The 25,336-nt window shown below is 41.4% G+C and overlaps 2 protein-coding genes across 2 annotated transcripts; one reads left to right on the forward strand and one right to left on the reverse strand.

Annotated features, from left to right (window-relative positions):
- Positions 1-5,738: 5,738 nt before the first annotated feature.
- ano8a (anoctamin 8a) lies at positions 5,739-21,485 on the forward strand (the record flags this gene model as incomplete). Its single annotated transcript, XM_083990880.1, has 18 exons — positions 5,739-5,949; positions 8,970-9,080; positions 12,042-12,174; positions 13,323-13,461; positions 13,594-13,690; positions 13,994-14,110; positions 14,253-14,380; positions 15,056-15,217; positions 16,132-16,284; positions 16,593-16,719; positions 16,980-17,035; positions 17,130-17,204; positions 17,733-18,227; positions 18,474-18,650; positions 18,734-18,925; positions 19,024-19,155; positions 19,988-20,098; positions 20,417-21,485. The coding sequence occupies 18 exons, from the start codon at positions 5,739-5,741 to the stop codon at positions 21,071-21,073; spliced, it is 3,273 nt and encodes a 1,090-aa protein (XP_083847006.1). The 3' UTR covers positions 21,074-21,485.
- Positions 21,486-22,027: 542 nt separating this feature from the next.
- LOC311000788 (DET1- and DDB1-associated protein 1-like) lies at positions 22,028-25,336 on the reverse strand. The gene is made up of 5 exons (XM_083991626.1): positions 24,999-25,336; positions 24,674-24,754; positions 24,447-24,498; positions 24,088-24,149; positions 22,028-23,967 (listed from the first exon to the last, which is right to left on the reverse strand). Exons 1-5 carry the CDS (start codon positions 25,005-25,007, stop codon positions 23,863-23,865), a joined length of 309 nt encoding a protein of 102 aa, XP_083847752.1. The 5' UTR covers positions 25,008-25,336; the 3' UTR covers positions 22,028-23,862.

Below are 25,336 nucleotides of genomic sequence, written 5' to 3' on the forward strand. Positions count from 1 at the left end.
TGTCAAACTGGACACAACTGAGTAACAAATGACTTTCCTCAAATGTCTTTTGTTGGATGTGATGAGCTGAGCTGCTGTGAGCCCAGACTGGCTACAACCCTGTCCAGTTTATCTATGTCATTGATTATCCATCACACAGATAGCCTTATTGGTGCAACACCACAGACAGGGATATAGAGGAGATTACTGATCATCTAGTGTGCTAAAAGAGTAACACAGCTAAGGCCACTTAAACCTGTCACACCCACTGAGAGACATCAGTCATTCCACTTAGTGTATGTATAAACAAGTTAAGAGCCATTCAACTGTTTCTGGGGACACTAGGTGAAAGGACGCTCTGTGATTCAACAGAAGGATGTCCACTCTGACCGACCCTGTCATACTCAGAAATAACAAATGACATCTCTTTGCGTGATACCAAACATCATTCTGTTCTTCTGAGGTAGTACTTAATAAATTGTCTGGAGGTTATCTCTTCTCTTACCAGGCATCCGTTTCCTTCGATTCGAATCTCTTCGAATCTCTTTTGAACAGAAAATGAAACCAAGAATCATCATTAGTTTATTTTAGTCACGGTAATTTCTTAAGTTCAGCAGTTTTACCATGAACTTTCCCAACACATTCTGACAGAGGTGGGGCTGCCCAGGGCTCAGGTCAAAGGCCTTTTTTGTTGTTTGTATTTGAGAGGCATCCAAGGACAAGACAAGATTCTCACCTTTGATTTGCCAGTGTGTCTGTTTTTTAAACGATCTGTCCTTGAAAATAGATTTTATCTGTAACTTTGTATATTTTTGTTGTTGTTCAACCACATGATGAAGGTATTTCCCTTTTTTTCATATTCATATTATATTCATATTCAGTTCTTTTGTCTTCACTTTACGGGATGTAATGAAGTACAGTTGTGTTCAAAATAATAGCAGTCCGACATCACTTGCAAGATAAATCACTGATTTTGTTAGAATTTCAACTCTTTTTTTTCTCCAACTTTTTCTAGAAGGTTTAGTAAAGGTATAGAAAACCAACAGACCCAACAGGCATGACGTGCATGCTGCTGATTCTGTGAAACTGAATCATTTACTGAAAGGGGCGTGTTCAAAAAAATAGCAGTGCCAAGTTCAATTATTGAGGTCATTGATTATGTGAAAAAAAATAGGTGTTAAACAGGTGGCCCTTATTCAAGGATCAAGGCAACTGATGCTGCATATGCTGGCTGTGCATTTGTCCTTGAAAAACAGAGTAAAATGGGTTGTTCAAGAGACTGTTAAGAAGAAGAGCATTCTTTGATTAAGAAATTAATAAAAGAGGGGAAAACCTATAAAGAAGTGCAGAAATGATAGGCTGTTCAGCTAAAATGATATCAAACGCTTTAAAATGGCAGCCAAAACCAGAAAGGCGAGGAAGAAAAAGAAAAACGACTATTCGAAGGGATCGGAGAATAACCAAAATGGCAAAGGCTCAGCCAATGATCAGCTCCAGGAGGATCAAAGAAGATCTAAGATTGCCTGTGAGTAGCCTACTGTAACAATCAGACAACGTCTATGTGAAGCCAAGCTACCAGCAAGAAGCCCCCGCAAAGTCCCATTGTTAAAAAAAATACATTCATGTAATGAAGCGGTTACAATTTGCCAAATAACACATTGACTGGCCTAAAAAGAAATGGCGTAATATTTTGTGGACTGATGAGAGTAAGATTGTTCTTTTTGTGTCTAAGGGCCACAGACAGTTTGTCAGACGTCCTGCAAACACTGAATTCAAGCCACAGTACACAGTGAAGACCCCCACCCCCCCACAAGCATGGTGGTGCAAGCATCATGATATGGGGATGTTTCTCGTACTATGGTGTTGGTCCAATTAACGCATACCAGGGATCATGGATCAGTTTGAGTACACCAGAATACTGGAAGTAGTCATGTTGCCGTATACTGAAGAGGAAATGACCCCAAACACACCAGCAAGCGTGTAAAGACAGATGTCAACACTGCTATTTTTTTGAACATTATATTTCTTGACTTTCTGTAAAATATTATCAAATTAAATTACTTTTTCCAATTTTCTTGGTTTGAAATAGAATGTGCAGTGTCCCCCAATTGAGTTGTGTTCCTTAAAATACAATTTATTTGAAGAATTTTGAGGTTTACTCACCTTTTTAAACACACTGCTATTATTATGAACATAACTGTAATTTCAACTTCACATTTCTAAATATCAACAGCAGCTGGAACCTTCCTTGATGCCCTTTTCGCCTTAACTTGCAAGCTGCTGCGACCTAGTGACCACAGTGGTGTATTGCTGCACTGGAATTGAGATAAATTTGTGATCAATAAGTATTTATACTCCCAAAATACTGTACATACAAAATTAATTTACTCTCTCTCTCAATTTTAAATAAAGGACATAATTAACTGAGAATTGTCAGGGGAAGTAACTACAACACAAGTCACTACTTTGAGTGATGTGGTTCATTCTCTCAGATGTCAGTCCACAGTCACAATGATCGGTGTGTCTGGCTGTCATCAGTGCTTATTGTGCTCAGACAGTGAAACACAGCCTCTAAAAACAGACCAAGCTGAGGGACAATCTGTCCCTGTGTTAACATGACAGTGAGGACCAGTGACAGGCAGACAGATGGGCCTTTGGGTGATGGCACCAGCGGAAGGTGTGGATGAATAATTGAGCCAAAGAAATTGTATTAGTGTCTTCCTAAACTTGTAGGCCAAGCACTTGCACAGAAAGACTTTTTATGCATGTTGGCACTAGAAATGATACATTTAAGTACCTTATGGTGATAAGGTGATTACACTCTCATTGGACTCCACAATATACTTTTTAAAGACACTGTTATGGAATGGGTCTGATTGACAACTCATGTTCAAAGGGTTTGTTTTATATATATGTAGCCTCATTGTGTTGACCAATAGACTGTATGAAGGAACAGTTCGTGAGTGCAATATGTCTACCTACTGTGAACGAAAATACAAAATAGGCTGCTGAAGCATCTTGCCGTGGATGACCAGCCAGGTAAAGCAGACAACTGCCCTGTAAAAGTTAGAGTTTTCATTTCTTTCCAAAAGTTAGGTGAGTGCATTAGACCACTGTGCTGCAGTCATTTTGAGGCCATAGCTAGTAGCAGGGTAAATTAGCTTAGCACAATGACTGAAAACATGAAGGAAACAGCTTGCTCCATTGCTGAACATCACTTAACCTTATTAACATGTCCATATAGTGTGTTTCCAAGACCTCATAAAACTGATTCACATACCCTCAGGGAACAGTCAACTTGTGTGGACAGAGGGCAGATAGCTATGGCTTGACAATACACTGGCACCACTAACACTGTGTCTGTCATTTACAACAAATAAACAAATACTAGATGAGAACTGCACGAACCCCTCTGATACATCCGGTAGTCAGTGGTTTTGGTTACTTCATATCTGAGCCTGGATCTGACTGAAGCTCAGACATGTGGCTGAGTCTCTCTGATGTTTCCTCTCATGCTAACTATCTAGATACACTCTAGTTTCTTTCTCTGGTCAGCCTACTACGGCACAAACAATGGGGCCCAAAATCAATCCCCAGTGTCTCACGAGGAAGTCAGGGTAGTGGTGCTTTCCACTTTTTATGTGGAAAACTATGTTAACACACTATTAATCATGACAGAGTACTTTATATAGGCCAGTGAAAAACATGTATGGAGAGGAACATGTTAGTGATTAGTTTGATCGACACCAAATGAAAGTATTGTTTTATTTTCTAGAGCTGGGTGCAATGACTTTCTTAATTTGTGCTTTTTTCCCTCTCTTCTTTTTTGCTATTGTGTTTGTTTTTTTCTGCACTGTTCAACATGACACTGTAGGTAGGTTAGCATGTTAGGTGTGTTGGGAGACATTTTGGCCCAGCTAGGGGCCTGGCTGCAGCCATGTGTCAGTAGTAGTCTAAAGAAACTTCATTCACTTCTTCAGTTAAAGCAGAAGTAAGCGGAATTTTTGTGTTAATATAAGTCTAAATAGTTATATCTTCCGACGGCAATCACTTACATAGAGTGTTTGGTCTGAAACACGGGTCTGTCAGTCACTCTGCTCTGAGCCGAGGAGAAAACTTTGCTTATATCCTACAACCTTTATCCAATGAGGAGAGAGAACGGCATAAAGGGGCTGTCCTCTCTGTGTGTGCAGCCAAGGGATGCGCGTGAATGTGGTGACGTAGGGACGAGGGCGGGGACTGCTAACTCCATCGGCTGATAAGAAGTTAGCCAAAACAACCGGATCGCTTACTTCTGCTTTAATATGAGAAGAAATGAATACAATTGTCTTCTGTGTCAGTGTGGATATGCTACCTTTTATGTGATGTTGTTGATGTGTGTTGTTTTTGGTTTTTAGGGACAATATTTTATGTGATAGTGTGATAATGTCTTTTTAACATTTTTGAAGCACAGACTACTGTACTGTGCCCAAAACAAATTTTGTGGGACAAGTTTACATGACTTGACTTACTTGACTTTATGAAATATGCATAAATTATTTTGGAGGTAAGAATACATTAAAAATCTCTGTTAGTATCATCTATCATATGCTGCAATCATCCAAACATATCTCAGTGCTGTTGGTATAACCTGGGCATCCTGCACGTCGACCCCTGCTGGTCCTTTGGTGTAATGACATACTGGTGAGAGTGCATACCTGTCCCTGCTGGTTCGACCCTCGACCAGAGTGGCTCCTCAGTGCGTGTCACCCTTTTGAAATAGGTAAAAAGCATATTACCCTCTTTTTATTTTATTGTAACAAACATATTTTGATCCTACAACATTATTAAAACTATTCCATTCTCATTTCTATAATAACACAATGTAAAGACTAGCTCAAATCACAAAAAATGCACACCCATGTTGTTCATGAAGTTCATGAAATCATCCATAGAGTTAGAACTGAGTGGGAATTGTTTAAATCAAGACTTTGTGATTAGTGATTTGCAACATGATTCGCCTGTACCCCATGCTTATCAAGTCCTATGCAACAATTCTGTAGCCTACCATTTTCTGTCAGTAATGATATTGTTTCTCTACACTGGACAGAGGTCCATTGTAATCCTAAACCTCCTAAATGTGACTTATGATTTCAATGTATTGTATAGTATGTATGATTTAAATCTTTAATCTTTAATCTTTTGAAATAGAGTATAATATTGGTGAAGTAAGCCAATGTAATTCTATAACAACAGAGAGGGGCAGGTAGCCGACTATACATTTTCTTAATCCTGCTCCTTTTCATCCATGGTGACAATGTGTAGGCTACATTATGTAAATATGTGCGCAACCATGTGTAGAATGTATACCATGAATGGAATAAATCAAAACGAATGAAAAATGAATTAATGTATCTACAGAAAAGTGTACAGTGCAGAAATGTTAGTGTGGGACACAGTAGCCTATAGTAACCTATGGAGTGCGATTGATCCCCACTCAGCTGTGCATGTGCAGCAGTAAACACGGCACACAGTGTGTGAGTCACTGTTCTCAGACCTGTAGCCTGCGCGGTGCTCCCCTCAACTCTGTCGTCACTACCCAGTCACGACTGGTGCGCGTAACGTGTAGATGCCATGATCATGTTCCTGCTCATCCATCACACCACCAAGCACTAAGGGTATCCCCGGTTTATGCAACGACCATGCAGTAAAAACACAACAGTCCCCCCCCCCCCACCACCACCACCACCCGCCCCTTCCCTTCCCCTTTGTACAGCACCATGCAGGCGGCGGGCACCGGAGCAGCTGATACCGACGCTACTGTAAACAGTAGCAGCAGCAGCGCGGCAGACGTCGACGACAGCGACGGGGCAGGGGAGAGGATGGAGAGGACGGTGTCAGGCGAACAGCAGCAGCAGCAGCAGCAGCACAGGACCAACAACAACCAGCAGCAGCAGCAACAATCGTCCTTATCACCTTCCGCCGTGATCGGTGAGTGTCACAGAGGAGAAGACGGTAAATTACGGGACGGGGGGGGGGGGGGGGGGGGGGGGGGGGGGGGGCTGAGTGTTAATGTTCATTTAAAACGACGAGGTTAAGGGACATTAGGCTACTGTGCATGACCGACACGGTGCAGCCAATGATGCTTAATAGACTTCACTGTGGACGCGAAGGGTCAGTCTAATTGTGATAGGGTTTTCATTTCGGCGAGTCTTCTTCTGTCTTTCTTTCTTTTTTTTCTTTTTTTTTTGCATCTTCCCGCTACATAGTGCGCATTCCGATCCAGACAGGCCCGGGGAGAGTATGGGCTTTGTGGTCCACAGGTGCATGCAGGGACTCCCTGTACGCGGCGGAGGTGCATGTCCCGACGGACTGTGGCACACTGAAGCCACTCCGAGGAGAGTCACAGATTGTGTTTCAGGCTCAGGTGTCACATGTGTCCGGTGTTTGTTCCAGGCGTTACTGAGGATTTCACCGGACAAATGTCTCTCTGTGGTGGTGAGTAAACAATTGGCTAGTGCTGGGCTTAGATTATCAGGATTATTAAGAGGCACTTGACATATTTATAACCTTTGTTGAGTTCACTATGACCTGGTCCAAGGTGGTCCAGGGCCCATGTCCATCTTTGGGCCCCCTGGACCATGCACATCCAGGAGAAAGTCTGACCACATGCATTTATACCTTCTTGTAGCTTCAGCAGTGCCACTGCAGCAATTGCTTTTGTTTGCCTCTATAAATTTGAAACCAATTTGAGAAAATATAAGGATGGATCAGGACAGGAGCCCTAGTTATGAAGCAAAACAAATGGACTTTTGACATTCAAGGTTGGTACAGCCAGTAAAGGGAACCTGTTGTGGGCTCTCCATGAATGGGCCGACACTTCTCTGACTGCAAAGGTGAGTTTTCCTGCACCACTATGGAGTGTGCCAGCAGTGCCTCTGGCAGTGATAGTGATAACCATTCACCATCTTAACTGGAAGTGAGCAGTTTCACAGCCCGAAGTAATCTGGAAACATTAGCGTGCCATGCCCTCATCTACATCTGTTTGAACAGTATTAATGATTCTCGTTGTAATTCTATCCTTGTGCCGTAGCCCCTCAGCCAAGCTATGGTATGTGAATGATGATTTTGCTGATGGCCTTCATTACTTTGCTTTATGAGGCAAACTGCCTGCATGTGTTGAGAAATGGACATGACAGTTCATGATGAGTCTATCCACTGTCACCCCAGAGGCTTGATTTCCTGCCTATACTGGTTTGTGGTGCATGTGTGTGTGTGTGCTTTCTGTGTGCAGTGCACTTTGTGTTGTATTCACAAGATGCAAGTGAGGTGAGCTTGAGAGTGTAACTCCCTACAGGTGGAAATGTGTGGGTCTGTCAGATGGAGAATCTCAACGGGTGATCTACTGTAAAACTGAGCTTTTTAATGTAAATTTCTGCCCTGTCATTACTGTATGGCCAGTCACACTTAATGGGCTTTTGGCTGATTGATGGATTGAACCCCTGGATAATTGTCATTGTCAGTTTTTATGGCCATTTATAGAAAATGATATGCTATGTTTCCACAATAGACTGCATTTCAGAACTCACTCTTTCTTGGAGGAGTCTTTTTCTGAATCAAAAACACTTTTATGCATGTTTCAGTAACAGCTAATAAATAATATTGATTCCCTGGCTCATGCTGAGAAACTTCAAATGATGGCAGAGTCTCTATGGTTCATCATAACTGTTCACACAAAAAGAAAAGTGCAGAAAATACTCTTCTACAGTTGGGCATTAAATCCTATCATCACACACGAGAATGTGGCCTTGAATGTATACGTACACAGTATGTTGCTGCTTCCTGGAGGAGAGATTTGCATATGTATGCAGCTGTATCTGCTTGTCATCCACCTTTAATGAGCAATCATGTCAGTGACAATCAGAGACAATCAGTCTGAAGTACTCGGAAACATAAAGCGCCTGCAAGACAAAAGAAAAAGAAAGCATTTGGGTGTCAGTGATTTGGCTTGGATTTCATCATTGTGTTACACACACACACAGTCTGTGGCATACCCACACATACATACCCACACACACACAGCTTAATCAGCAGTATTGCTCAGTGATTTATACATCATAATTCTTTGCAGCTCCAATGCATGAGAACAAGAACACGGCCCTGTTTGCATTGTTTTCTGACATGTATTACACATGCAGTTTATCAAGTGTCATGTAGGTTTAAAATGTGATACTACAACAAGGAGGCGACAGCAGCAATGATGATGACATAGTGAAATAAGGTGACAGTGCAGTTACTGTATGCTGCAGGATGAAACCCTGACTACACACACACACACACACACACACACACACACACACACACACACACACACACACACACACACACGGTCTCAGTACGATTCAGTGAACAATGAAGACACTGGTCAGTCACTGTGGAATTTAAGAGCGACTGTAAAGCGAGGACCAATGTGTGAAAGGCGAAGCAGCAAGAATGATGACCACTGCGCCTGTATTGTGATAAGTGGGATCTCACTGCTGGAAAAAACCTAGGCCTGTCGCTTTGCCTTCGTTTTTAGACACAAACTTGAACAGCCAGTCGGTGGCTGTTTACACTGCAGTCAGTTTACAGATCGTCCGTTTGTTTTCTAGCATTTGCTCAGTCATATGACCATTGCAGCAGTGTCAACCTTCACGCTGACTGAGCGATTATTTTGGACATTTCTGTCCTTTTGTCTCCATGATTGGAGCAAGAAAAAAGAAAGGATAGAAAATGTGGTGAAGAAATAGCGTCAGTAAAGAGTGGTACTAATGACTAACCTGTCATCTGTGTCCTTGATCACCCAGATGAGAAAATCTCACCACCTGCCCATCCCTTTTCTCTCACACTCTCTCCTCAGCCCTCTCTCCTATTGTAATCACTGCAAACTTTATTAACCCCAATCTGACTCAGTCTCACCTTCTCCCCCTGTTGTGCCCTCCCCCTCCCCACTGTTTTCTCCCACCTTTCAGATAAATTATTTGGTAAGCGCCTTCTTCAGGCCAGACACTACATTATGTCTCGCAAGTCTTGGCTGAAGATGGTGCCCACCGAAAACTGTGACATCCTGATGACATTCCCAGGTGCGGTAAGCTCCTGCCTGTTTTCCTTGTTTGTCCTTCACTGTAGAGAGAGCAATGCATCCTCATTTAATGTCTTTGGTGGGCAGCCAGCCACTCAGGCGTATCGCTGGGACTTAAAAATGTTCTCTGGGGACAATTACTTCTCATCCATTTACAGACAGTACAGTACCTGTGCCCCTTCTCCAGGATATGTTAAAGACGCTGCAGCTGTGGACATGATTTGTGAATCAGCCCATCTGTGCCTTTTTTCTTATGATTTTTCTTCCTCTATATACTGTAAAATAAATGACTGCATAAAAAAACTAACATTGTAGTTTGACTCAGAAGATTGAGTCTGATCTCTGGAGCTCAGCCAGCAGCCATCAGGTTCTTCTCGGTCACCTTTCTTACCAAGGCCCCTCTCTCCCTACAAGTTTGATCACTTGAGTATTCTTCCCCTTGTCTTAACACAGTCACATCTCTGCGCTCTGCAGGTAGCTTTCCTTCTCATGGTGCTTGCTCTTTGCAATGATTTGCATTGTTAGCTCTGGCACCTCATATAGACAGGTGTGCATGTTTCCTAATCATCTCCAATCAGCTTAATTAACCACAGGTGCAAGCCAATCAGGTGCATCGGCTTAAGGATGATTACAGCTGTGTCTGAAATCACCCACTTTGTGATGAGTTTGTCATTTACAGTAGTAGTGCTGTAATGTATAGTGAGAAAATTATTATGCCCTAAATAGTGGAGTCATAGTATCGCACAATGCAGTGTGAAAAGTAGAGTATATCCGATGGTCACTAAGCAAGCAATTACATGCCATCATGCATTGCACTCACGCTGAAAGACAGAAAAATGGTGTGGAGAGAAATACCCCAGTAGTCTATAAAAGTGTTTTTTCATTTTACTGATGAGCTCAATATATAAATCCTCTACACTGAATCTCTGAATATTGAATAGGAAACAGTGAATGAGTGAGTGATTTTGGATACAACCCAATATAAATGGGAGGAAGTCTTACAGCTGAATACTTATGGCAATGTGATATTTCAGTTTTTACCTATTTCAGACATTTGTAAAAAGGAAAAAATAAAAAATTCAGCTTTCACTTTGTCATTATGGAGTATTGAGTGAAGATTGATGAGGGATTTTTTTTATGCAACATGACAAAATGTGCAGGGGTCTGGCTGTCTGAAGTCACTGTACTGACAGTTGCAATTCGATGGGAGGCCGATCAGGGTGAAACACAATGAAAATGTGCACATGCATAATGAAAATGTACTCATATACACTGAAGACCAAAACATGCATATCTGTACACACTGAGCTTTTACAGACCCCACCATCATAACACAGTGTGGTATGTACTCACTTCTGGATACGTATACACTGGCATCGAGCGCTGTGCATTTCATCACTTCAAAACATGAGTATTCACATATGGGTCTTAAATTTTAATAAGTAGTTGGTCTTATTTAGTCAGCAATTGCCTTTTGTAGATTATGAGGTGCATAATAGTAGCTTTTACTTGTAGGCGAAGAAATGAAGTGCATCAAATGAAGGTGATGAGAAAAAAAAACATTTTATTGTGAAAGTGGTGTGGTGGTGTGGTGTTTTCTATTTCTGTAAATTTGACCTGTTTGTGTCTGTGTTTCTCAGGACATTGGCATAATTATGCATGTCAAATTTCTACAATTGGTATTTTTGCCTTTGTTTACCAGACCTCAGACAGGTCATGAAGTCTGGTGAACCAAAGCCCCATAAAAATACCTCCATAGCGTGATGGTAGGCTCTAGTGGTTACAGGTGTTGCTGCCCTAAAACAACTTCCAGGCTCAATGAAAAATACACACACAGCTATCCATGTGCCCATGCCAGCGTGTATGTATCCAGAAGTCAGTACATTAACATACACAAGCAGCCGATTTCAGGTTGTGTTAACATGGTGGCTTGTGTAAATGCAGAGTGTGTGTATGCATGTTTTTGCTGTGTATGTTGTGTAAGTTTTCAATGTGTGCACATTTTCATTGGGACGGCCTTCCTCCATACAACACAACGCAACACTCACATGCAAACTAAGACTTCAAAAGCTTTTAACCTTTTTAGTGTTTGCACATAAAATGTCAATGTTAGCAAACACAGCTAGTTTGCTGTTTTTAGTATTCAGGAAGCCTAAATGGCACAGAAATGTGTCAACAGTGTTCAATCTTCAGTTCAGCCACAAATATTCTACAATGTGAAGAAAATACGATGAAAAAACTGGAATAATTTAACCTCCCAGGGTTCAAATATGGTGGCACTGTTAGGTCCTGTATTAAACCTCAAATATAATAATTATTAATTTTGTGGCTGACGCAAATGTAAATGATTGACGGCTGATCATCAACTAAATTCATGACATATTTAAGAAATTTGTTTTAAAGCTTTGCATATAAAAGATCACCAGGCCTCTTAATGTAAATAGCGCATTTGTGCTCCTTCTAGGTTTCTAGTTTCAGTGTTTGGGTAAATTTAAATTCTCTGTCATTTTAAATGAATTGTTTTTAATTTTAGGAATGAAATGCTTTTATTACTGTAATTATAAAGGAAGAATATAAAATGGGATAGTTGTGGGAATGTTCTGAATGGACTCAGCTGAACTAGAAGAGTCAAGTGTGGGTTATACGCTGTTTTTTAACCTAAGGAAATGGAAGGAGTGTGATATACGGTATGTGGACAGGGATTGAAGTGGATTGACCTCCCTGCTGCTGCTTGGCCCTTTGGTGACTGATGGGTTTGGATCAGCTTCTGTATGCAGCAGCAAACTCATCATTTCCTGCCTTGGGCGAACTTGCCTGCAAATATGTGAAGAATTTAAATGATTGTTGCCGTAGGAACTTGGAGATTTTGATGCTCATATTCACATTTGTTGTTCATTAATTGTCTGATAAGTATTCTCTCAATCTTAAAAGTTAAAACAAAGATTTACCCCCCTCCCCCCAGATTCCATAGATGACCATACTCTGCTGTGGCTGCTGAACCAGATTCGTGTGGGGATCCCACAAGTCAGCATTCAGATTCGACAGCATAAACACACACAGGCACATGCCTTCTTCATCACGACAACGTTCGAGAAGTAGGTCTCTGAAACTGTGTGGATGTGTGAGGTGTGGTGTGGTGGGTGGGTGTGTGGGCACTTGTGTTCCTGTCTTTGTTTGAACTGCTTTGAGTGAAAATATTTTGGCTGGTCTTCACTTCCAGCTGATCAGCACTGGTGTTTGATTTGAGGATTTACAGTATCTTGGAATGCTGGTTAAAAATGCCAAAATCTAAATATTAGTGCTATTGGCTTTTTGGTAACATTTTAGACTATTGTACAACATAATAGTGAAATAATGTTGAATGTAGCTGACTATTTGACTGACTGTATGTTCACCAGATGTAGTTTCTGGTGAAAACCAGGGTCTGGGCTACACCACTTGTTACAGGCAGTCTACCTGATAGGTACACTGAGCCGCGCCTCAATTAGGGCAAATAAACTAGGCTACTTTACAGACTGAAAACAGTTGGAGTCGGACATGAAGCCCTGCTTCTAATAAAAGCCTGTTACATTCTGATGTTTGAAGTAAATAAAAGCTAGATGACGGTGAGCCCCAGATGCAGGGTGCTAACTACAGTATGAGAGAGACAAAGTCTGCCTCAGAGCCCCCTGTTGGTTCACCTGGTGGAGTACAGCTGCTTTGGTTAGGCCCGGTCAGGACGACCTGGGTTCAAGTCCAGCCTGTGGCACTTTGCTGCATTACACCCTGATTTGTCTTACACTCACCTTTACTATAATGATAGCAAAAAAACAAAATTAAGGTAATGTATCTCCTCTGAGCTTCTCTTGAAATGTTTATTTATTTAGAAATACAGCATAATCTCTCATCCTTGCGTTTGGTGATTTGGTCTGACTACCTTGGGGTGATGAAATTGGGATTTGAAGTGGGGCCACCACACATTACATCTTTGATTTAGTCTTGTTTTGTTTTGTATCGGTGTCTCTAATTTAAAAGTTACAAGGATTTCTTTGACATTTTTGTAGATGCAGTCACTCAACTGCTTATACTTAGTCAGTAACTTCAGAGTGTATAACCCACACAAGTCGTCTCACACTTATGTTTGTGTGTATTTGTTGTTTGTATGCCCATAATGCACTTCATATGTCACACATCTGCTGCCAAATGTGTGTGCTTGGGCAGGTTTAATCCTGCTTTCCATTTACCCCTCTCTCCTGGCCCTCAGCTTGCTGCGTGGAGCAGAACAGATGGAAATGCACAAGGCCATCAAACCACAGTTCGGTGGTGGGATGCGTCGCTTTTCCTGTGAGGAGGCCAACATCTATGAGAACATAGACAGCGAGCCCTGCTTCTTCACCTCACAGGTGAGAGGCCAAAACTGTGGTTCATGCGAGTCGTATGTCAGTGTTGCCGGGTCATATTCATTTTGATTTGATCTCAGTATTAATCACATCATTCATTCTCCCTTTTCACCCTCTATTTGTAAATACGTTCAGGAACGTCAGAGCATCATTAAATACTGGCTTGACAACCTGCGAGCCAAACAGGGGGAGGTGCTTCACAACATTCACTTCCTGGAGGGACAGCCAATCAGTAAGTTATTTATTATGAGTAGGTGACCTTTTTTATGCAGTTTAATGTTTCACCTCTGAAACCTACAGTTTCAATCACTTTTGATTCAGTGATTATGATGCTTTTTATCAAAAACTGCTGTTTATTAGGTCATGCTCTGTTTAAAATCTCATCCTCATTAAAAAGTTCCCTCGCCATTGGAGTACAGTAGTTAATCAGCTAATTATTGTAACTTTTTAGATGTCGGTTTGTAAAAGAAAGAAACATAAAAAACATCGACCAAAAGTTACCTGAGATACTAAATGTTCATTTCGTAATTTCTAGTTCCAGAGCTGATAGCCCGGGGGGTGATCAATCAAATGTTTCCTCTCCATGAGCAGAGGATCCTCAAGCAGCTGATGACATCTTGGGTCCAGGCCGTATGTGAAAGACAGCCCCTGGGTAGGAAACATTTCACAGTATTATTTTGAAGGAAATTTAGCAATACAGTAAACAGCAGGCCTGAGTGAGACTGCTGATGCAGTTTGTCAATTGTTTAATCCTTCCCAAAGCCACAGTGTTTACAATTTCATCTTCTTTCCAGACGATATCTCCGACTACTTTGGAGTGAAGATCGGCATGTACTTTGCCTGGCTGGGTTTCTACACCAACTCCATGCTTTACCCTGCAGTCATTGGCTTTCTGCTCTGGATACTAGCAGAGGCTGACCAGGTATGTGAAACCTTCTCCATAACAAGAGTTGCTTCCTCTGTCCTTTAACATTCTTGAAATAACATCACTGTGCAAAATACCCTAGAACAGTGTTTTTCAACCTTGGGGTCGGGACCCCACATGGGGTCGCCTGGAATCCAAATGGGGTCGCCTGAAATGTCTAGTAATTGAAAGAAAGATTACTGATAAAAATATTTTTTAAACTAATTATTATTCTTTTTAAAATTATGATTAAAAACACCACACACAATCCTAAACAACGGTATTCTATAATTTCACTTTCTCGAATATAATCGAGTTCAAATAAAATGCAGCATATAAAAATATCTGCTGGCGCATCTTGATTGACAGCCGCAATCATGTGACTGCACATGATTGCGGGGTCGCTAGAAATTTGTGATGTCAAAATGGGGTCACAAGCCCTAGAATTTGGAGATACTGTATACTTGGCCAGATATTTGAAACTATGACTCCACATATAATAACATCTGGGCTGGATGTTCTGATCAGGACTTTGTAAGATATTATACAAAGAAATCTCCACATAGGATCCAGATTCTTGAGGGTTTTGCCAAAGTGTGTCATCCTTTAACTGTAACAACTGAAAACTCTATAATGTGATGATAATTTCTGAAGTTGTATTAGTTTTTCTGTTTGTCTTACGGTCTGGCACAGACCAGTCAGGATATCTGCTGTGTGGTCTTTGCTCTCTTCAACGTTGTGTGGGCGACGTTGTTCCTGGAGCGCTGGAAGAGGCGAGAGGCAGAACTGGCCTACAGGTGGGGCACTCTGGACACGCCTGCCGAGTCCTTGGAGGAGCCCAGGCCACAGTTCAGGGTGAGGACTGTCTCCATGGCCCAGGCCAAACGGTGCAGTTGTCTCTGCTGTGTCTTGTGTTGTGTGAAGACGGTGAAAATCTAAATCCAAAGTTGGATGAGTTAAGTCACATAGTGAGACTTTCCTCAGATGAAATTTGAGATCTGCTGTCCTATCTGAGCACATGTCTCACTCTGCAACAATACCAGGAAATGTGTGTTTACAAGAGAAGCGTCTTTCAAACCCCACGTGTTGTCTGAGAAAGGGAGCGGGGGTGGAGCGGGATGGGTCACCACGTGTTGTGTGTAGTGGAGGACGGGGGGAGGGGCAGCATGTGAATAGGTGACTAAGGAAATAGGGGGGGCAGAACTGGCCCATTTTATGCAACATGTGGGGCTCCCACACCAAGCCCGGCTAGCTCAGTCGGTAGAGCATGAGACTCTTAATCTCAGGGTCGTGGGTTCGAGCCCCACGTTGGGCGCATAACTTTTCTGGGAGGAGTTAGAAGAGATGGGAGCACAGGTCGGCGCATGTGGAACATAACAAGGTGGTATCAGTCAAGACTAGACATATAGTGGATCAAGATTTAGTTTAATATGTTTTTACAGAACAACCTTTATCCAGGTTAAAGAAATGTCTCCTCAGGGTGTAGGCCTAGTGGGTGTTAGTGCTTCATCTTCATTTCCTGTTTTCTGCAATCAACTGAAACACCGAAGAAAACATGTTAGAAATGCATTTGTGTTTTATTTTCTGATAGGCCGAGACAGATTCTTATCAGATAGAAAGAATGCAGCTATTAAACAATCAAAGCAAGCAAATGTCTTTTTTCCTTGAGCCTGTTTCCTCTGCATATTTTCAAGCTATGTTCTAGGTGATTGTAGATGAGTGTAATCCAGGAAAATACCCACCCTCTCTGTCTGCTGCTGTCTCTGCAGGGTGTAAAGCGCTGCAGTCCCATAACAGGCTGCGAGGAGTTCTACTACCCGCCCTGGAAGAGAGCCGTGTTCAGATGGCTGGTCAGCCTGCCCATCTGCCTCCTCTGTCTGTGTTTTGTCTTCCTCGCTATGCTCCTCTGCCTGGAACTGCAGGTCTGAACAGATAACACAGCAAACTTGTCAATTGAAAAGAAATGCAGGCAACACAGTCTTCACCTGATAAATGATGCAGTCTTCACCTGACAATCTGTGTTTGAAGATTTGTTATTTGTTTCATTTTCAACTGGTTAAAATGGCTATATTCAAATATATAAGTCTCGCCACTTCAGACCATAGACTGTATATAAAAGAGCTTCAGACACATTTAATAGTCTTTTAAAAATAGCTTTGGGATGTGAGAGTAGATACGAATATGAATAGGACTCATTAAATATTTATCATGCTTCTAATTCACCTTGCAGGAAGTGGTGATGGAGATTCAGGAGCTACCTGGTATTACAAGATTCATTCCTAAGATACTTCTGGCCATTACTGTAACTATATGTGATGAAGTATATAAGAAGATCGCCTACTGGCTCAATGACATGGGTGAGAGACACATAACTATCTAAATGATCTCTGTAGAGGAATTACCACAAAAAATATTGAATTAAAATGGACCACATTTGCCAGTGATTGTAACTAAGGGCAGTGTGAATATATTTTTATGCTACTAGTGTGGAGCGTTTGCTATGATGATTGTAGATGAAGTTTATGGAACAATTGTAATGATAAAACAGGAAGGAAACAGCCTCTCTGCTCTCATTTATCTGCATATTGAGTAACATTTCTCATATTTCTTCACCCAGAGAACTACAGACTTCCGAGTGCCTATGAGAATAATCTCATCATCAAGATGGTTTTTGTAAGTCATGCTTCAGCTGAATGGATGAATAGAGATAATTCATGCTGACTGAGCAATTGTTTGACATCCTGTTGTGTTTTCTGGTTGTTTACAGTTTGAATTCATCAATTCTTACCTTAGCCTTTTCTACATCGGATTCTACCTCAAGGATATGGAGCGACTAAAGGAGGTAGCAGCAACTCACAGTCACAGACAAAATGAAACATTGAGTCAAAGTTTGTTGACCATTCTCTAAACCTGCCTCCATTCAAAAGCTGTATCATGTCGCAAAAACCACTAGGGATAGTTCAATATTTTGGCAAATTTGCCTATTGCCATAATCCCTATAGTCATAAGAGTAGGTAGGTTAATTACCTTTAATTATCGGTGCATGTTGTTTTGAGATCCACAGTGGAGGTGAACGGTCCCCTGTCCCTCAAAACTCATCAAATACACAATCCAACAACTCCAAAACGCTCTCGTGGAGAAATTGTGACCTGCACATTTGCCATGCTATGAAATATCATGTATAATTATGTAACATTAAGACACATGAAGCAAATACTCGGAACTAGTAATTTGCCAAAATGTTTAACTATCCCTTTAACATCAGTTGTGCTTGATAAACAATTCTTGGATATGCATGTTGTTGTTGTTTTTTTCGCTCTTGCACTTCCTGTGGTTAGCACAGTAACAGATGTTCCTCTCCTCATCACAGATGTTAGCCACTCTACTGATCTTTCGCCAGTTCCTGCAGAACATCAAAGAGGTCCTCCAGCCCTATCTCTATGAGCAAAACAAGCTGGGTGTCTTCACCCCAAAGGTGCTTTGGGAGCTACTCCAAGCCATCATGGTCAAATATGGCAGCCTGGCTCTGGGCAAGGCCCAAGCCTCCATGAAAACATACTCCTTCCTGGGTCCCAGAGGGATCCCCGTCAGTCACAGCGCCAACGGTAACCCCGAACAGAAGAAACGAGGGGATCTGAAAGCTGGGTTCAGGCTCACGGAAGAGGAGTGGGATATGAATGACAGTGTCCTGAAACATCGTAAAGTCAGCTTCACAGAGAAAGTCGACTACCAGGATGTCACAACAGAAATGCAGGCAGGTGACCGCAGCTCCCTGGAGGACAGTCCGACTCTGGTAGAGGAAGGCATGGATCCATCTATGTTTGACAGCTGTGACGAGGACAGTGACTGTGAATTGCTGGGTCAAGTATGTGGTCTGCTTATTATTATTATTACCATGAATCACCCCACACTGCAGCTTTGTGGTCTAGTCTTTTTTTCTCTGCACTGAAAACATGTCTGTCTAACTGATTTAGCCTGGAAATATCATCATCACCAATCATTGCTTTCATGTAACAAAGTATTTAATGTAGTTTTATGAGTTACGTTCTAGACTGTAGATTAATCTAAAGTCTTAGTCACCAGAGAAAGTATCTTATGTTTAATTTAACAGGAGACCAGGGAGAACGTCACTGCGTCCTCTCCGAAGAAATCTTACTCTCTCTGTCAGAGAAGGAAGAACGTTGGTGAGGGGAAAGAGGACAAGAAGTCGTGGATTGATCCACCTGAAGAACCCAAAACCGTCTCTCTGACCCAGGCTGAAATTGAGAGCTGCATGCAGACTTATGAGGTGGGACTGCATACTCAAATTCAAAACAGTCTGTCTATGTATGAATCTGCTTTTGCCGATTCATGTCTGTCCGTCCCCAACAGGACACACTTCAGGACTACCAGGAGATGTTCATTCAGTTTGGCTACGTGGTGCTCTTCTCCTCGGCGTTTCCCCTAGCGGCCATGTGCGCTCTTATCAACAACATCATCGAGATTCGCAGCGATGCCCTGAAGCTGTGCACCAGCCTTCAGAGGCCCTTTGGGAGGAGAGTGAGGAACATCGGACAGTGGCAGGTCAGGGTGTTGTGTTTTGGAAAATGTCAGACAAGGCTGCAGTGTGCACAGTGTACCTGCTGCATATGAGACTCACTCTCTTTTATTTTGAACAACAGACGGCAATGGAGGCTATGGGCTTGATAGCCATCATGGTGAACTGTTACCTGATAGGTCAGTGTGGGCAGCTCCAGCGTCTGTTCCCCTGGTTGAGTCCTGAGATGACCATCATCTCCATCGTCTTACTGGAGGTATGCACTGTCCTGACCTGTGTACAAGAGCAGGTTTGTCCTCAGGAGTTTTTGCAGTTCTAAGAAAATGTAGTTTTACTCGTAAAATGACAGCTTTTCAATATGACACAAAAAGAAAAGAAGTACATATATGTGCATGGCCTGCTTTTTCCTGTTGTGACTTTCTGAACTAAGTTCATTAATGACCACTAGGGATGTCACAATTACTTGTTTTCACAATTAATCGCGGTATTAAATGTCACAATTAATTGAGGTTCCTAAATACCGTCACTTTCCAAAAAAAGATTATGTATGAATCATGTCGGCAGATGTGCGCCAAAATAAAGGTAAATGCACAGATACTGGTCTATTTACCTAACGTAGCATTGAATTGGTAGGAATTTAAATGCTAGTGTCATTTGTAATTAAAAAAAAAAAAGGTTAAAATTAACTTATTTGGTATCGATGATATTTCAAACACTTCCCCTGGCGGATTAATAATTGGCCATATTTTAATAGATATTTTAAATATTTTATAATTAGTAATGTCAATTTTAACTATATTTGATTTTACACATTAATAGTGTTGTGAAATTAATTAATGTATAATAATCGTGATAATCGTAATACAGTGATTATTTCTCTGACAATAATCATACCAAAACATCTATTATCGTGACATCCCTAATGACCACAAAACCTCACAGGAGTTTTTGGTATGTGTACTGTATGAGATGTTGAATTATGTTGTTTTGTCTATGGAGAAAATACAGGATAAGAAACAGAGTGTGATTGTGTGCCTCGATGCAACTGCGTGTTGAGCCTGTCCCTTTGTGGTCTCGGTGGTTTACAGCACTTTGCAATCCTCCTAAAGTACGTCATCCATGTTGCCATCCCTGATATCCCTGGCTGGGTAGCAGAAGAGATGGCCAAGCTAGAGTACCGACAAAGGGAAGCTTTCAAGGTATAGTTGTATCATATCTTGAAAGACCTTCAGCCAACGTTGGGTTTGATGCTGGCTGCACAGTTTCTATCATATTTCTACATACTACATGCCCCTATGTCTCCCTCGACCTGTTAGTGTGCATTGTCCAAAAATGTACACTAGTGCAGCCTTTTCTTGAGAAACGTGTGTTTGTTTGATTGTGTTTCACATCAGTGCCACTTTGTCTGAATGGTGTCTTTGAAATTTTTAATACTGCACATGTATATTTCTACTTATACTAATCTCTCTGACTTTCCTTTGTTTTCCTCTCTTTCATCCCATGACTCCTCCTCTCAGCAGCAGCAGGCCCAGCAGCACCTCCAGCAGCAGCTCAGACGCCGGCGCGAGGAGGATGAGCTTCAGCGTCAGGCCGAGCTGCAGGCCGAGGCCCGACAGGAGAGCGACTACCACAAGGCGGACAACCAGCACCAGCATCACCACGACAAAGTATCAGGGGGGAAGGCAGGGGACAAGCCCAAGAGACCCAGCTCCCTGCTGGGAAACAACAACGTAATGAAGCTAAAACAGATCATCCCTCTCCAGGGGAAGTTCTCCTCCGGCACCACACGCTCACCAGCACAGTCACCGACAGGAGGCGAGGCAAAGCTCCCAGGGTTTCTGAAGTTCCTGAAGTCGCCTGAGGTGAAGAAAGAGCCGGCAGTGGCGGTCGGAGCAACGCCGGGGTCAACTGTCGCCTCTTCGGCTCCATCTAGTGGCCAGGAGAGGTCACAGTCACCCAACAGGACATTCAGTCCTGGAAAGCTGTTCAGCTTCAGCAAGTCAGAGGGCACCGTGGTGTGTGCAAATGGGACACAACCACCAACCCAGTCCACTAACACTCAGCCCAACAGGTATGAGTTAAACACAACCGCAGAGGAATTACCCTCCAATGAGTCAGATAAAGGAGAATCAAGACAAACGACCGATTCAGAAAACTCTGGCTCAAAGAGTTAATAAACGTTCAGCCATGCCAATGTTAAAATACTGAATGGAGAGCAATGTACAAATGTTCAGGCAACAAGTCAGATACAGTGACACACCTGTACTGTAGGAGAACATGTTAGTCACAAGGACCACACCTGAGGTCAGTGACATTAGACGTTCAATCTCGATGCAACTAACTTCACACAAAGTATTATACTGTATCTAACACTTGATTATCTAGCTTCCAAGTTAAATATGTACAGTCAGTGTATCTACTTGAACAGGGCTTGAGAAACCTTTATCTGGGGTTGAAATTCTGCATGAGACTGCCTGGTTTTCAACTGCACTGAACAGAATATGTTGATGTGAAGGATCTTTTTAAAAAACGACAAAAAAAAAAAACAGAACAAAACAAGGACCCAGTCATCAATGAGCCCTTTTGTCAAAAAAAAGGACATGAACAGCAGCTTCCCATCCTAGGTTTGTTTCTCATTCCGATGCCTGTATTGAATGCACGTTGCGTTATGTGCATGCATTACGTGTCCACCATGTCTTTTCAGTTGTGAAGCACTTTCAAAGCCATTGTATTCTTCCGCAATAGGTCAGATTATACTCACTGTGACCATGAAAAATATTCTATTTTTCTTAACTTTGATTTTCTATGAATTATTTTACTACATAAATTAGTGAATGTACTTCTGATGCAAATAAATCTCACTTGAATAAACATCCATCTAGAGATAATGCACTGGCTGATTTTGTTAACAGTTAATAAATATCACTGGATGATAAGCCATGTTGCTGGATTGATTTGTGTTTTTAAATTAGTATATGCACTCTTGAATAATAATAAAAACATAACATTAAAAAATAAAAGATAATTTCCCGTTACCATTTCAGACTATTTCTCACAGGAAAGAGGAGATCTTCTTCACCCCCCCAAAAAGTTTCTAACAACTGTGAGCTACAACTTTTACTGTATTGTATTCATATAGTAGTCTATACAGAACAAGATCTGAAATTGACAAAAAAAATGCATTTATACAATAAACTTGAATGGGTTGAAACAATAAACACATTCCAAACTTAATCAGGTGATGTGATACAAACCATAAGTAGAATTACCACACCCTCCTATGGAGAGCCTGGGAAAACAACACATTGTTAATCTGTAGTTCTAAGTCATACTTGAGGAGCTCACAGTGCGTCTTTGTTTGATTTACATGAGCAGCAAAAATGAAAACTGCAAATACACACTGTAAACCTTTGAACATTTATCGGTTACAAATTAGACTTTGAACCATGCCAAACAGTGACAACACAAACATAATCTGCAGAAGATTACTCTTTATAATTTTGCAAAGAGTGATTTTTCCAAAGGTGCAAAGCAAAATGAAGTAAAATACTCTTGTGTGTTCTGTTCTTCAAACTCTGGCTTGTATCCCTCCCATGTAAAAGAACTATTTGGCTAAACAAAGTGAAATAACAATATGGCTGCCGTGGGGGAAGATAATGAGTGAGTGGTTGTCTTGTTACCTGGTAAAAGGGTCTGAACAATATACACACTGTACAAATATACAGGACTTGTGGAGCATTATGATGAGCTTCGACACCTTAATGAGCAGCACACACAGACTGTTTCCTTAGCCCTGCTACCAAAAGCTTGAATGTCCAAACATATCCAGACTTGACTGATCGGCCATCTATGAGCAAACACAAATGGCACATTTACGGTAAAACAAGCAGCCCTTTCAAGAAGTCTACATGGGAGTAGAGCTAAAGTGTATATTTACACATACCTGTGTACCCATCATAAAACACTGTGCTGACCATGCAAATACAAAGACACAAGCTCTGCTCATTAAGTCATGAATGTGGCTACAAAATCTGCAAGTCACAACTGTACAAAAAATTTTTGTTTCCTCTACCATGACTGTATTGGCTTAGATGCATCCTCGATCAAAGAACATTCTAATATCCACTCAACTCAGCAGTGGATCATTTCTCACTGAAACAACAATGTAAACCAAGGGGACAATCTAAGACATTGTGAAAACACACTCACATCCACTTAAGGCAATAAACCATTATTCATTGAAAAAACGTGAGAACATCTCTTTCTGTTCTCATCTTTTTCCATAACACAGTCTTTAACAAACACTGAATTGATTATCAATAATCTAAGCATGGAACAAAATGAAGTTGTTTTTTTTTCCTTCTGCTACTGTAATGACAGTAATCACATAAACGATGATAAACTAAAATAATATTTTAAAGGATCACTGTATCATTACATAATTCAAAACTAAAAAAAAATACAAACGAGTGGAAGCCATTAAAGATGGCACCACTTCATATATATATACTGCCTTAACTTAAAAAAAAAAAAAACATATCTCAGAGATGGTTTGAATAACGATAAGTGTAAACTTAAATGGCAGCAGAGGAGCAGTGATTGAACTCCCTGCATATTCAAAAGAAAACTGTGAGCATACGTGAATGAAAACCAGTGGGGTTTAGGAATAAGGAGGTAGACGCATGTTATTCTTAAAACTACAGACCAAAATCTGAGGCATAGGTTTTTGGAAGAAAAGGATATTGAGTGAAAGCTGTAAATCAACTGAGGAAAAAAAAAGCTTTTGGTTGCAGAAATCTCTCTGCTTTTGATATTAATGTCATGACGACTGTGGTCAGAAATATGTCGATCCTGTGTGCTTCAGTGTCAAGGCTGGGGTTTGCAAACATAACTCCTGAATCTGTGTGTGCATTTCGTTTATGCAGGTCAGTCTCTGCTGGGTGTGCACTGACAGCACATTGCTTTAAGAATCCTCATTCAGCTCTCGACTATCTGTTCTGGCAATTTTTCTTGGAGGCGCCGTGTTCTCCCCCTCTTCATGGTCCTGCTCTCGCTTCTTTGCTGCATTCTGAAAACACAAGAAAACAAAGATGACATTTAACAAGTTATTAACAACACAAAGGATCTCTCCTTTCACAGATAACGCAATTAGCACCAGCACTTATGAGCCCCCAGAAAAAATCCTTACCTTTTTGTCCCACTGTTGATGAAGATATCGTAACAAGATGTTTGTCTTCTCTGTGACAATTACTGAGGAAAAACAACAGATACTTGTTTGATCATGAGAGACACAAAAAGGTATTTGGTGCAAAAGACTCAGTTTGTTTATCTTTGTGGGAACTCTAGATTTTCTACTCATTCTGAGTCACACCATCAGTCTAGAAATGAGAGTGACTTCCTTGAAATTGTGACCATGATTTAGCAAAAAACATAGGTGTGGATGGAGAGTAGTGCTTCAGTCAGATAAAACAAAACATACAATACCAACATTTAACAAATGTGTAGTTTCTCCAGCCCAATGAGCATCCTCTTGTTCCATGTACTTACTCTGCTCTGATGGATATTCCCGTGTTGGAAGATACACAGAGGGTCGACGGTTCTGAAACAATATTAAGATGCACATTAGTGTGTAAACTAACAGCAATTTAAACCAGACAAAAAGAAGCACTGTAGGACCATGTGACAAAACGTGAATGACTCAAATTAAACCATAATGTGCCAACATGTGTTTGTATTGTAATGTTAGCACATCGAGAACAGACGGGATCACTTACTGATGCTTTACATACAGAGTCTGCATGGAACCTGCTGAAGTTGTTTTTGTTGTAGACTGGTAGTCCCTTCAGGAAATCTCCCTGTGAACGCCACAATGCAAAACAATATGAGCAAAAAATTATTATTCTTGCCCACAGGTAACACATGGAAAGTCCCGGGTGGTTAGGCCAAGTATCACAGGCAGAGAAACTAATTTAACCAGTGACAGACTAGCCACCACACAAGCAACATGTCTGTCATTTCCTATACATTCAGTGTTAAAACAAAACAAAACAGCAACCTATCTCACATGACAATTAAATAAAGAACCACGTATGGACCCACCTTCTCCATTTTTGCCCGAGTCACGCTCTTGGTTTGTTGACTAGCTCCGCACAGCGAGAGCGAAAACGAGCAGATGCTACTCTTTTAGCCTAGCTGCTAAACCTGGTTGTCTTTGTCGTAGCTATGATACCGGTTTGTTTACCCGCTCGACAGCGTCGTACAGCCGCTGTTACAAAATACAAACTACGTGTCACTTTGATATGGTCGCATTGCGGTTCTTCAGTCGAGTAGAAACTTTCGCTCGCGTAAAGGTGTTCACATAAAAACCTGAAAATGAACGTCCTCGGTAGCTGAGTTGCTACTTGTTCACAACTCCATTTTTGTTATTCGGCTGCTCG

The sequence above is a fragment of the Trachurus trachurus genome (assembly GCF_905171665.1).
Source record: "Trachurus trachurus genome assembly, chromosome: 17".
Taxonomy (NCBI): domain Eukaryota; kingdom Metazoa; phylum Chordata; class Actinopteri; order Carangiformes; family Carangidae; genus Trachurus; species Trachurus trachurus.

Excerpts from the sequence above, each read along its gene's own strand:
- LOC311000788 (XM_083991626.1), bottom strand. Across the intron at positions 24,150-24,446 it reads GGAATATCCATCAGAGCAGA|TAATTGTCACAGAGAAGACA; the intron begins GTAAGTACATGG and ends GTTTTTCCTCAG. Across the intron at positions 23,968-24,087 it reads ATCAACAGTGGGACAAAAAG|AATGCAGCAAAGAAGCGAGA; the intron begins GTAAGGATTTTT and ends TTGTGTTTTCAG.